General features: G+C 34.6%; 1 protein-coding gene across 1 annotated transcript; it reads left to right on the top strand.

Annotated features, from left to right (window-relative positions):
* The first annotated feature begins 9,013 nt into the window (after positions 1 to 9,013).
* LOC120070601 (prostaglandin E synthase 2-like) lies at positions 9,014 to 13,730 on the top strand. The gene is made up of 6 exons (XM_039022414.1): positions 9,014 to 9,483; positions 10,557 to 10,691; positions 10,828 to 10,915; positions 11,525 to 11,619; positions 11,955 to 12,122; positions 12,936 to 13,730. Exons 1-6 carry the CDS (start codon positions 9,036 to 9,038, stop codon positions 13,094 to 13,096), a joined length of 1,095 nt encoding a protein of 364 aa, XP_038878342.1. The 5' UTR covers positions 9,014 to 9,035; the 3' UTR covers positions 13,097 to 13,730.
* Positions 13,731 to 14,017: the final 287 nt, after the last annotated feature.

The following is a 14,017-nucleotide window of genomic DNA, read 5'->3' as shown; positions in this document are numbered from 1 at the left end:
GCTCTTCGTTTTGGCTTACCCCCACGGGTGTCATGCGGGCATCCAACTTCGGTTGCGTGCCATATTCAACTCGACTCTTGTCTTAATTTGGGTTGCGCCAGATAGAGGAGTTATTCGTATGCGTTGATTCTGGCCACCTAATTTTGTTTTGGCTTAACTGCACGGGTGTCATGCGAAATATCCAACTATGGGTAAGTGTCTTTCACAACTTAACTTTTATCAACTTGGGTCTCTTCCTTACGCTAACAGTGGAGCTTTTATTATGAACTTTTTCTTTTAATTAATCACCGCAATGTGATGGATGCATTTGCCCGGACCACTGCCATCCCCAAATTTAGAGATTGGCAGGGTCCTTGTCAAAAAGCTAAAAACAAACTTATTTAGGAATGTGGTAAAAGATGTTTGAGCAGAGGTTTGCACGTAATAAAACTTACGACTGTCAAACCTTGAAGCAGTTGCTAAGGTGAGGTGAGTCCTGTGGCGTTAGTTAGTGGATATAGTGAATTATAAGTGTTATCGTGGATGATAATCTTTCAATGCAAAAGAAAGAAAATGGTCACAAGAGAATTTCATAAGGATAACGCGTAAAAGATAACAAGAAAAGATCCTACGAGCAGAATATCAATTGTGTCAATACTTTAGAATTCATGCGAAGGACATAGCCATGTGTTGAATGATGGAGAGGACTCTTCCGTTGAAACCACACACCAAGAGGAATTATTATGGCACCCATAAGGAGTGAACGTACACAACATCCAGGAAAAAAAATGCAACTCCAAAATGACAATAATCAAATAAATAAACTAAGTTATCTAGGAAAGCAAAGTAAAAATGGAGTAGAAGACGTCCCTGGAGAAATTGGAATGAAGCTACCTCAAGGAGTCTTCCACGCAGGAGATTGATCTTGACTGCTTAGGTCAAGAGACTCGTTATCCTGACCATTCGAGCTTCCAGCATTTGTTGGCTGCATGTTGGTTAACATGCTCCTAAGACTGCTTCTAGCTTGTGCGACAGATAGTTTTTCTATCTCGGGGTCAATATTGACTTTCGGCGCATCACCTTCACTCAAATATCGTTTGCAACTTGGTCGCACAAGCTACAATATGCCCAGGATCAAAAGGGGTGTCTGCGAAAACACAAAACTTAACGAACTATTAGTTGTCAAGTCCCCGACAACGGCGCCAAAAACTTGTTGGTTGGAAAGGGAGGAGAGGAAAATATGCTTGTCTTATGTTATGCATTAATCTCCATGCGTCGGAGGTCATGCGTTGGACAAGAGAATATATAATATGTGTTTAAATATATATGCAATGTTTAAACATATATGCAATGACCATACGTTTCTATCACAAGTTTTCTTACTTTCTCGCCAAAGTATAACGAGAACGCAAGTTTCCCGGGATGATCTGAGGTCGAACACAGGAACTTGTAACTCAATAATGTTTGTGAAGTGATGTGTTTGAGGCAATGAATCAAAGTATTAAAAAAAAAAACAGAAGTTAAAGGATTATGCACTACTCCTACTTCTAACAAAATAGATTGAAAAATGGAAGTTTAACTACGAGAATTGGTAGAGATGCAACAACTGTTAACGCGTCATAAGGGTCACTCGAGTAATCCCAGCTCACCACACTAGTGCATCGCACATCTCTCGGTGGTTAGTCGCATGTTTATATCTCTATAATGCATGGTTGCATCGAGCATAAGATCGTTCCTATCCTTAGATACGAAGCTTACCTTGCTTTAATGTGTTCCACTACTTACCCTCTCGACATTTAGTTGCAGCTAATCAGCTCATAGACGAGCATTACGATAGCCTTACACCAAGCGAAAAGGAATAACTCATTATACTGGTGCAACGCACACCTTTCGGTGTGTTGCTACATGCGTCATATCTCTAGGCCGCATAACTGAGTATGTAACTGTCTTCGATACTTAACTAAACAATGAATGTAGACGATGATAAAGAAAAAAAAGATGATGAAGATGGTGCTAAAGGAACAAAGAGATGCATTGATTACAAAATGTATTAATGTCTTAAGCCAAAATATAATATAATACAGAGATAAGAGGAGAGGTGGAGGGCTAGATGTAAGCAATCTCTTGCTTGTCATCCAAAATGTGTCAAGGTTGCTGGTGGTGCCATAGATGTATGGTGGAGAAGTCTCTCTTGAGCTCTATCTCTGGCGTAACTCTGGTCGTCACTCGGAATGGACTGTGGAGGTGAAGAATTCTAAAAGAAAATCTTGCTCATGCTCTCATCTGTGATCATGAGGATTTGCCTTAGGGAAGAAGCTCAGATGGTTTGAAGTGAAGATCCAAGGCTCTATTTATAGAGCTCAAACACTTACAGTAATAATGATTGTATTCTGACACACTGCTACCTTTGTCGCAGTATGGGAAATGTCAGCATCACCTTGTCTTGTTAATACTTCTAAGGTATGCGTTCAAGCTTGTTTCTCCTGAAGTGTCAACGCATGCCACCCACTTGGTGGTCAATCTTCCATTATGATGATTAATGAGGATGCAACATTCCATGCCGCGAACTAGTCTTTGTGAATCTTAGTATGCGATTATTCTTGCGACGGACTGAGGTCGACGCATGCGGTCAATCCCTGCAATGGCTGCAAAAATAGACGCTTTGATGCATAATAATGCATGATATAAGGTTAGTGAGGATTTCTGATGTTGGTCGACGCAAGCTCGCTTTTTCACATGAATTATTGGTATTATTGACACATGTTCTGCTTGTTAGCCCTCATAATTATAAGTAAAAGGATACAATAGCTTGTATTTCTACAAGCTATCATAGCCTAGGAGTCACAAGCACAGCAAGCATATAGAGCCCAAATATCATCTCATCCGCAAGATTGTGCATCGAGGAGATGTTATGGTCATGAAGATAGCTTCGGAGCACAACGTTGCTGATCCATTTACAAAGGCTCTAACGGCTACAGTTTTTTAGGGTCACCTACAGAACATGGGTCTACGGGAAAAACTGCGGCTGGACGAGGGCAAGTGGAAGATTTTGTACTAGGTCTTTGTGCCCTAGTTTATTGTTTTGTATTTATCTTGTACACCCTACTAGTTTTAGGACAAGTGGGAGATTGTTGGGGTTAATGTCCTAAATCTCGTAGGGTCTTGTAGTTTGTAAACACATGTATGAACAAACGTTTGTGATATAATAATATGAGACATTTCATTCACTATTGTCTATGAAATATGAGATATTTTAGTTGCATTAACCACAAACCAATAAACTAAGATCATTGGTTATCGTTGTAACTTAAGCATGTATGTGGAGACATACAAGTGGATTGTGCCTAAAGTGATAACCTAAATGCTCTATAGTACATGGATAAAGGAGGGGAACCTTATTCTGGTGACACTACGGATGCGACCCACTGTGTAGATGTTACAAGTGTTGTAAAGTGATACAAATGATCTGATCCTGGTCATTCATGTGGAGACATGCAAGCGGAGTTATCATATACAAAGGAGTTTGTATAAGACCGGACACGAAATGTTTAGTCTCGTTATATAACGTCATTCATGAAGAGACTTCCATTTCACTAGGATGACCATAGGTAACATGACCTTAATCCTGAGTGAGTTGGGAACTCCTGGCTATGAGGGTGGTCATTTGATTTGCATGGGTGCAAGTGGCCAGATCACCGACTCAAACCCACTACTTTGGGGATTCTTCTGATTGGGGAGCTGGGAACTCAGCTACACAAGACGGAATTCACTCTTTTCCCGAAGCAGGGGTAAGTAGATAGATTGCTCCCTTAAGGGCTGATTCTGAGGCTTGAACAATGTGGCGTCACACCTTCTCATGGGCTGATAAGTGTTCACTTATAGTAGGACTATAATGTATTTTTCATTAGAGGAATCGGTGGTACTTAAGGAGTTAGATGTAACTACATGGGCAAAACGGTAAATTGGCCCAGCTGTACTTACGAAGGATTTGTGAAGGGTCATCGTACTGTTGATTGGTTATATTCAATGGACATAGAAATATATATGTAGTACAATGAGTGCAGTTATCGGTCTTTAGTGGAGTACCCAGCAGTTAACGAATGATGAATTTCGTGATTAAAGAGTTTAGTCAGTTATTCACGTACCATTGGAGCTTTAAGCTACAAGTCCATATGATCCTCTTGGTAGCTCAATGGATTCATGTTGAAAATCAGTTTTTGGGTTAGCTTGAAGTGTTCAAATTAATAAGAGGTAATTTGATTATATATGATATAATTAAATTGATTCAATTATATGTGATATAATTGATTTGATATATTAGATACATTAATTGGATGACTTAATATAAATATGATTTATATTAAATGCAATAAAGGAGAAAAAGGACTATAGTTTAAATATTACATATAATGTGATATTAAAACTATAGGTTATAAATATAATATGATAAATTAGTTATTATATTTATTTGTAATAAAACAATTATGAGATAATTGTCTAGTTGGTTATTATTTTTTCCTTTAACCAACTTAGTGGGAAATTGTGATCGGTTATGGTAACTGATGGATAAAATGAAAAATCGTTTTCATTTTTTAGATAAGTGATTGATAATCGGATGCACAAAAGAAAATAGCTATACGATAACTTGAGTGCATAAACGATCGTGCATGGAGTTTGTTATACGATAGACACTCATTACTAAACGATCGAGTACCCAGTGTATACGATAGACTTTTGTTATCTCTCACTTACTCGATCGTCTATACGATCTGTCAATTCCTCCTTCCCTCTACCAAATCCATACAGAATCCACAACTCCTGGATTCTTACATAGAGAATACCAAGGTAGCCTCGTGGTGGTGTCTGCTTGTTGTTTGAGGGTTGAGTGTTATTTGCTCCTGTTCGAAGAGATTGTTGAGGCATGACGTTCGTGCTGTTAGATCGAGGAAAACAAGAAGAAAAGTTCTTCAAGGGTAAGTTCACTCGATCTTTTAATATTTTTCATTGGAAGCATGCTGTAATTTCAAGTTTATACATAACTATTGTTGTTTGATTATAAATGTGTATGTTCTGTCACAATGGGGTTTGGAACGATCTTGCTTCCGCTCACTAGTTCTCTTTGTATATAGTTCATTCACTTTAAGTACTGCTAATCCTCTAATAAATCAATTTTATTTATGGTCTTAACATAAACAAAGTCCCTCTTGGGCCAGTGAGAGAGTGAGGTTGCATTGTTCAAGTCACGGAGTCAGCACTCAAGGGAACAATCTGTCTATTTTCCCTAAAGCCGACAAAGAGTAAATTTCATCTCGCGAAACTATGTTCCTAGCTCCTCACTCATTATCATTCCCAAAATGGTAGGCACATTGAATCAGCAGTGAAGGTCATTCTCATCCATACAAATCAAAGAACAACCCTTATGAATAGGAGTACTCAAGATTAAGATCGAGTTATATGGTTATCGTTTGAAGTATAAATCTCTTCAATTAATGGTGTTATAAAGAGAGATCATCTTTTGTGGTTCGAATAAAGAGAGATTGTCTTTTGTAGTTCGATCTTATACAGACTCACTGTATAGAATACCCCCACTTAAATGTCATCACATGAATGATTTGGATCAAATCGTCTGTAATACTTACAATTGTTGTAACATTTATAAAGTAGGTCGTATCCATAGTGTTACCAAGATAAGGTATCCAACCTTATCCATATTCTATAGACCTCTCAGGTTATTCCTTGAACACGATCTAGTCATATGTCAACTACATACTGTTTAAGTTACAATAAATAAATTTGGGTCTTAGTTTACTGGATTTTGAATTATGCAAAATAAAGTAAGAATACTTTATTAAATAAACACTTTATTTATTTATTAATAATTTATTTACAGATTTACACAGACTACGAAATTTAGGACATAAATTCTAATAGCCATATCAATATGAAATCCAATATTAGTCGACAATTCTAAAAAAAACTCAACTATAAATGCAAAACTCACCTGAAAATATCATAGCAATTGCCCGCAAAGCTGACGCAAACATCCTTCAACACGTTCATGTCACTGTAATCAATCACAAATGGCGTAGTTGCTGTTGCATCTTCTGAAGGAGGTTTGATCAAGTAACTTTTGGTTCTTAGGCCGTCGATGAAGGAAACCCATTCAGACCATGGGTGGTGTATGAGCATGAGCGGATTTAGTATGGTCTTAGGGGGCTCGAATCCCCTATCAACTTTATGCTCTTTATAATATATATATATAAAAACTAACATAGTACCAATATTAGTAGTCGGCCCGGTAGTAAGTCTAATTTATAGCCCCCTCTAAACCTGGGTTTAAGTCCCTTTTTTTCATTTATTTTTTTGGATTTCCTTCCTTAACAACCTTTCGATTATAAAGCCCTTCGTAAACAAAATTACTGGATCCGCCACTGAGGGTGAAGTGTGTCCTTTGAACTTTACCGTGTAATAATTTAATCTTTATACTTTAAAATTTGTAACAATTTAGTCCCTACTGTACAAATTAATGTTAAGATTTAATGAGATTTATTGCATAAATAAACTGATAAACTAATTAGATACTCAATTTTGTTATGAAATACAGAGTCTACATCCTAAAATAATAATAATAATAATAAAAGACATCTAATTTTGATAAATTTGTTTATGTTAGGGACTAGATTGTTATGAATTTGAAAGTACAATGATTAAATTGTTGCATACTAAAATTCAAGGACTAAATTGTTACAAAATTGAAAGCATGAGGACTAAATCGTTACAAATCAAAGTTCATGAACTAAATTATTACTTTCATGAAAGTTCAGGAACCAAAAGTGTCTTTAAACTATATCATACTACATAATGCCATTAAATTTTGGGATGTTTTGATTTTTTTTTAGTAAGAAGATTCAAATCATAGACCTCATGGTTATTGACATAGTCAAATTTGTATTTTAATTGAGTCGTGCTCAATTTGATCGATGTGAGGTTAACTATTACAAATTTGTACTACTTATCTCAATGTCTAATGTTCGATCTCCATTCTACCTATGGAAAAAATATATATATGACACCAAGAGTTTAAATTTTCACTTTTAACTCTTGGATTTTAAGATGGTTCCAAAAATTACCTTTGTACATTTTGTAACTAAGATAAAAAAAGATGAGCATAGTTCAATTAATTTAGACATATACTATCAACCGAAAGATTTGAAGTTCAAATCTCTACTCCTATATGTTGAAAAAATAATAATATAAAATGCGTACTTGAAACAAAATTAGTATGAATTGATGTAAACTCTTTATTCTACGGATAATTCCATACATGATGTCAACGATATATTTTGAGTTGGAGTGGATTGTAAAATTATTATTCTATACCATTGAAATTAATTTGTACCTTATGTCCTTAAGATGGTTCCAATAGTTACTTTTGTACATTTTGTAACTAAGATTAAAAAAAATTTAACATAATTCAATTAATTTAGATATACACTATCAATGAAAAGATTTGAAGTTCAAATCTCTGTTAAAAAATAATTTACAATGCATATTTGAAATAAGTTAGTGTGAATTGATGTAAATTTTTTATTCTATGAGTAATTTCATACATGATGTCAGATGATATAATTTTAGCTGAAATGGATGACAGTAAAAAAAGTTATTATTTCATACATTTGAAATTAATTTATACCTTATGTTCTTGACATAGTTCAAATCGTTACGTTATTTTTATTAGGAGTGTTCAAATAATCTGATAACCTGAACAACTCAGACTACTCAACCTGAACAACTCATAGACTACTCAACCCAAAATGTGAATGGCGGATTGGGTTAGTTTTGTTATTGGGTTAGACTGAGCTAAACTTTTTTTTGTTGGGTTGGATTGGGTTGTGGGTTGACTAAAAAGAAATTTGGGTTGACCCAATCCAACCCAAATTTTATGTATACGAATAAAATATATACCTAATATATGTTTCTCTTTGTTTAAGGTTTGATTATTTTGTGTTGATTAATGTGTGAATTTTTAATATTTTTTTCTTTTAAGATTGTTATGATATCTGTCTTTGTCTAAAGTTTACAATAAATATCACAAATATTTGGTATTTAGTATTTGAATTTTATGAGATTTTAGTTATTAGTCATTTGTTGTATATAAAATTACATATTTTTAATTAAAAAGGAAAAAAGAAGTTATATCTCGACAACCCAACTTGAATTTTAAGGGTTGGGTTGGAGATTTTTTGGGGTCTTTTGGGTTGTCAATCCAATCAATCCAAATTTTTGGGTTAGTCCAAAAAACATCTTCAATCCAACCCGAGTCAACCCATGTACACCCCTAATCTTTATCATAAATCAATCACTTTTTGGGATCAAATGTTTTTACATTAATAGTATAAAATATAAGAATTTCAAATAACAAATAATCAATTGTTAATTTATGGGTAAATTATAAGAAACAGGAAACATAAAATACTTAAACCCAAAGTGAGTTTATGTCCGTAGTAATTGGCATGACATTTTTCTCTAAAAGTCAAAGTTCCATCTCTATGCCTGTAATTGTTGTACTAGAAAAAGAAAACACAAACGTTACATAAAGTTCCAAAGATGTTCTTACGACTATTTATTATTTTATAAATAATTTGATATATCAATTTGAATTTCTTTTAAAATTGATATAAATTATATTATTTTTATATTTTATTTTTCTCAACAAAATAAAATATCATAATCTAAGATTTTTTATAAAATAAATATTAATTTCAATTTCAATTTGAATATATTACTAAAAAATAATTAGGATTATGATATAACTAAAAATATACGATATACATAATTGACACAAATATTTACACTTTATAGCAAAAAGTTCAAAAGTGCTTTGTATTTTTAGAATTTTTTCCTTTTATATAAATATTTTTCAATATTTTATTTTTATTTTTAAAAAGATATCTTTATTTTAATTATATAATACAAATGAACATAAATATATATATGTAAAATAAAATAAAAAGAAATATGACAAAAAAATAAAATGGTGATACCTCCTGAAATTCATGTTTGACATCCAAAGTTCTCTAAAACGTAAAACCATTCTCAATCTCTCTTCTTCCTCAAAGATCTGTTCTCTCTTTTCTCCATTCCACACCATGAGAAGGTCTTCCGCCATAGCTTCCACCTTCCTCTTCCGCTCAATCTGCACCTCTCATGCCGCCGGTGCCCTTTCCGCCTCCGCCACCTCCAATCACCGTCTTCTCCAAGCCGCGCTCTTCAGTTCCGGCCCTCACCCCCACCGCCGCTGGTTATCCTCTCTCCTCGATTCCGTTACTGGTAGCTCTACTCGAGCTCTGTCGCTTGGCGTGGTTGGGGCTGTTGCTTCTTTAGCCGCTGCTGTTTCCATGTCCCAGGAGGTTTATGCGAAGGAGCCCTTGCGCCAGGAGTTGGTTCCTAAGGAGGTCGTGCTCTATCAATACGAAGCCTGCCCGTTTTGTAATAAAGTTAAAGGTGAAGTTCTTAATTTATTGTTCTTGTTGATCTCAGTCTTCTGATTGATTTAGTGGATTGATGAATTTGTTGAGAGGGATCTTGGGGAGGGAGTTCGGGTTTATTTATATGATGCGACTAGATAAACATTGTGCACTTTCTTCTGCTGAGGTGGGGGCAATCCAATTAAGGGTCTTAGGGACATCTGAAATTATAATGAGCAACAACACATTTTGCTCTTTTCAGGATAACCAATTTTGATTTTCTTTTGTGTTCTCTACTTATAAGCGTGAGCTTCCAGAACTAAATATACGTGACTGTTTTGGAGCCCAACATGAGATGGTATATCCTCACATCCTATATCATCTTAGTGTTTGGAGATCTATTATTCTATTTCACCGATTTTAATTGTTTGTGGGCCCATTTTCGGAACGTGTTTTGTATCTCACAGTCATTTCCTTTGTGTATTGTTTGTCATCTCAATGTTTGAACATACTCGATCATACTTGATTGTTTATACTCGATCAGAACTCTCAAGACATCAGAATTCTCCAGATATCAGAACTCCTCACATCCTATATCATCTCAGCGTCCCAAATAGCTCCTTAGTAACTTTGTTATGTCTTCTAAAAGCTTTCTTAGACACTGATAATATAAAGTCATTCTTGCTACTCGACTGTTGATTTCTCTGCTTCAGATTGACACATCATCCTTTCTTTTTCGTTTTGGCTACAATATGAATAAATTTTAGGATTGCATTTGAGAATGGTTAAGGAGAGATGAATTGTCTACGAAAACTGTGGTAAGTGTATGTATCTGCTGCTGAACTTCTCCAGGCAACATCTGGGTTGAAGTGTTTTATTGGATCCCAATCCAATGAAGTCTTGTAAATTTTTAATCTACTTATTTTCGTAATCATGGTGAGACTGCAAAAGAAAATAAAATTGTATGTGGTTTCCACTATATTGAGATTTAGTCTTTTTTTTTAACCAAAAACTGCAAATTCACTATGGCCATAATTGTACTTTTCAAATCCCTCTACATGGTTTCATGCTCTCGTGCACTTAATGACGATGTTTCACTTTCGATCTCAGCTTTTCTTGACTACTACGATGTTCCGTACAAAGTTGTCGAGGTTAATCCATTTAGTAAGAAAGAAATTAAATGGTCGGATTATAAGAAGGTGCCAATACTGGTGGTTGATGGTGAACAGTTGGTTGACTCGTCAGGTACTATTTCATTATTCTGAGTGTTCTTTTGAATATTTGAAACAGCAAATGTCAGTTTTGTCTAGGCAATTATTTTACAAGCACATTTAATTTCGTGTTATGTATATACTAACTCCTGGCAATGGCATTACTGCAGCCATTATCGACCAGTTGAGCCAGAAGGTTCTGTCAGATAAGAATGCTTCTTCCGTGTCTGGAGATGATGAAGAGACAAAGTGGCGTAGGTAGTTTCTTACTCAGAGAACCTCTTTTCCAAATTTCTGTTCGTCAAATAGTTTGAATAAAGATTACTCTCACTTTTCCATGCAACTGAATTTCATATATGAACTATTTATTTAAGGGGGAGGGGAAGGGGGGATTGATAATTGTTTATCAGGTCCGTCCACTTATGTCATTATGATCATATCTTGATTATACATACACCCTGTGTGAAGTAGTTTTATATCATCTGAATGAAAAATTGTGATAGAAGAGCAGAGGCTACGCATGTTCTGCACCTTGTTGTGATATTAGTATTACGCACAGGTCAATCTGGAAGCCTAAGCTTAAACCAGATGCATGTTTTTGTTCCTTGATCCATATTGCATACTTTTTAGTATCATGCAAGTCAATTTTTGATAATATATTTCTTGAGTTCAACAATTGTAAGGAGGGGATTGAACTATTGACCTTTGAAATGATAATTGATGCTTGAGCTATGTTAGTAGGGGCTCTTTTTAGTATATTTATTTTATTTTAAGTGACCATTGTATTATTAGCATTAGTTTTATGAAATCTTTGGCGATGCTTTTCATTTGTTTAACTTTCTGTACTTCTCATGGTTACTGATGCAGATGGGTAGATAATCACTTGGTACATGTGTTATCACCAAACATATATCGAAATACTTCCGAAGCTCTTGAAGCATTTGACTACATTGCTAGTAATGGTATGACCTAATCATAGATTTTTTACTGAAATGTTCTGCTTAACAAACATATCTTAATGTGGATTGAGGATTTTTCATTCTTCATTGGCATTATATTCGAATCCACTTTTGTTAGACTTTAATTTCTATAAATCTTTATTTATATGGATAACAATTTACACTGTAGCTAGTTTCTGATTATGTTAGGAGATTAACTTCTTGGTTTGAGAATTCAATTATGGTTTGATTCTCATTCTCATTGTTACTTTATTTTGATTTAGGCCCTTGTTAATATCTATTGAGTTTGTTAAGCTATTATTTCATACATCCGCCTCTCTTGTGAACCTTATTCTTAGGTAATTTTGGCTTTACTGAAAAGATTACTGTAAAGTATGCTGGAGCTGCTGCTATGTACTTCGTGTCGAAGAAACTAAAGAAGAAATATAATATTACCGATGAGCGTGCAGCATTGTATGAAGCAGCAGAAACGTGGGTAGATGCTTTGGCCGGACGGGACTTCCTAGGTATGTACTTTTGATTTTATTTTTTAAGAAACCGGGAAGTGCATTCAACAAAAAAGAAAAAATACAACTAAGGGGAGGGGGAAGAGAGAACTCCCTTCCAAGGGAAGCTACTTAAAAAAAAAAAAAAAAAAAAAAAAACTTTCCAATCTGTGGAGTAATACCAGAAGAGGATAATTGAGCTGTACATTGCTACAGAAAAAATTAATAGGCGAGAACTTATCTTCAAATATTCTATGGTTTCTTTTCATGCCAACAACTCCACAGAAGTGTCTTTTTTACGCACATACTACTGTAAGTTGTAGTCTTGTGGACGCTTTTTATTTTTATAATATTTTAAATTTTCATGATGCTTTTTTTTTCATGAGATGAATTGTTAGACTCAACTTGAAAAAAGAGAACTTTTTATTTTGGTGCTAATGCAGTTTTAAAGCACCCCCTTCAACATGACTCTTCTTTTTTGTTTTGAAAAACTAACCGTGTTTCCCACAGCATTGCTTCATTGCTCTAGGCTACATCTTTGTCTTGTTAAAACTTAAAAGCATTTTAGAAAGAAGAAAGAGAGAAAGTAAGAACCACCCCTTGTTTGTCTGGCCATTTTTCTACCAAAAATGGGAAACAAGTTGATATCAAACTCATCCCTTTTAAAAAGAAGAAAATGAAAAAGGAAGTTTGGGACAAATGTTTAAGGCTTTAAAATGTCGTTGGGTTTTCAGAATCAACTTTCCTTAATAGCAACACTTGAGGATATAAACAGTTCTGTCAGTTTTTTCTTCCATGACATGAATTTCAATGGTTCTTGTTTTGCATTCTTAGGAGGCTCAAAACCTAATCTAGCTGATCTTGCGGTGTTTGGGGTGTTAAGACCCATCCGTTACTTGAGGTCTGGTAAAGACATGGTAGAGCACACACGGATCGGTGAATGGTATACCAGAATGGAGAGCAGTGTTGGAGACTCCTCCGGGATCAGATCTTAATCTCTCCTGTTATCAAATCTCATTTTCTGGGCATTGGTTATCCTGGAAAATTCACTTTTTGTTCACTAAATTATCTCTCTTTGTGGGTACACAAGATCTATATGTGCAAATTTTGATATTGCAATTGATTTTTTTAGAAACTACCATTGTCATTATTACCATGAGAGATGGTGTCATAAATATCAGAGTAATAAAATGAATACTTTTTTTTTTGGGGGGGGGGTTTTACTGTAATACTTGTTGAACAGAGTTGCAAGAGAGAGCAGAGAAAACTTACCATTTGGAGAGGAGCCAGAATTTGAAATGGAAGTACAGAACTCAACGTATGGAGTAGATTTTCCCACAGGAGAAGGCAATTGAAACTCCCTAATCATACCAAGCTTTTATTTGTTTTTTTTTTTTTTTTTTAAATTCTCTTTTGTTTGTACTGCATGATGTGGATGGATATATGTTGAGGATTGTGATTTGTTGAAAATATTTTGTAAGGATGTGATATAACCTCCTGTGCTTTGTTCAAACTATGGCATTAATGGCCTCTGTTTGAATACTCTATTTGAATTCTCTGTTTGAAACTTTCAATGTTGTACATGAAGGATTTTAGAATACAAGCTTGTTTTTAGTTGTTATTCACATAGATGGTTGGAATTTTAATCTCCCTCTTCTCGAGAGTTAATTTGTCTATGTTTGTTGTATAAAGTTGAGTTGAGTTGGTAATTATTATCTGTGTTTAGTGTGTAGAGTTAGTTTGAAAGTTTGTATTTAGGTGCAAAGTTGAGTTGAATTGAATTGGATTGGATTGGTTTTTTATTTTTATTTTTATTATTATTATTATTATTTTGCTTTGCTATTGTTTATTAATTTTCAACTATATACCTATTTTCTCCACTCTTTTGTGACATAAACTGGAAAATCTCAATTTGT

The sequence above is a fragment of the Benincasa hispida genome, chromosome 2 (genome assembly GCF_009727055.1).
Source record: "Benincasa hispida cultivar B227 chromosome 2, ASM972705v1, whole genome shotgun sequence".
Taxonomy (NCBI): Eukaryota; Viridiplantae; Streptophyta; class Magnoliopsida; order Cucurbitales; family Cucurbitaceae; genus Benincasa; species Benincasa hispida.
This window is presented reverse-complemented; position numbering and strand designations above follow the sequence as displayed.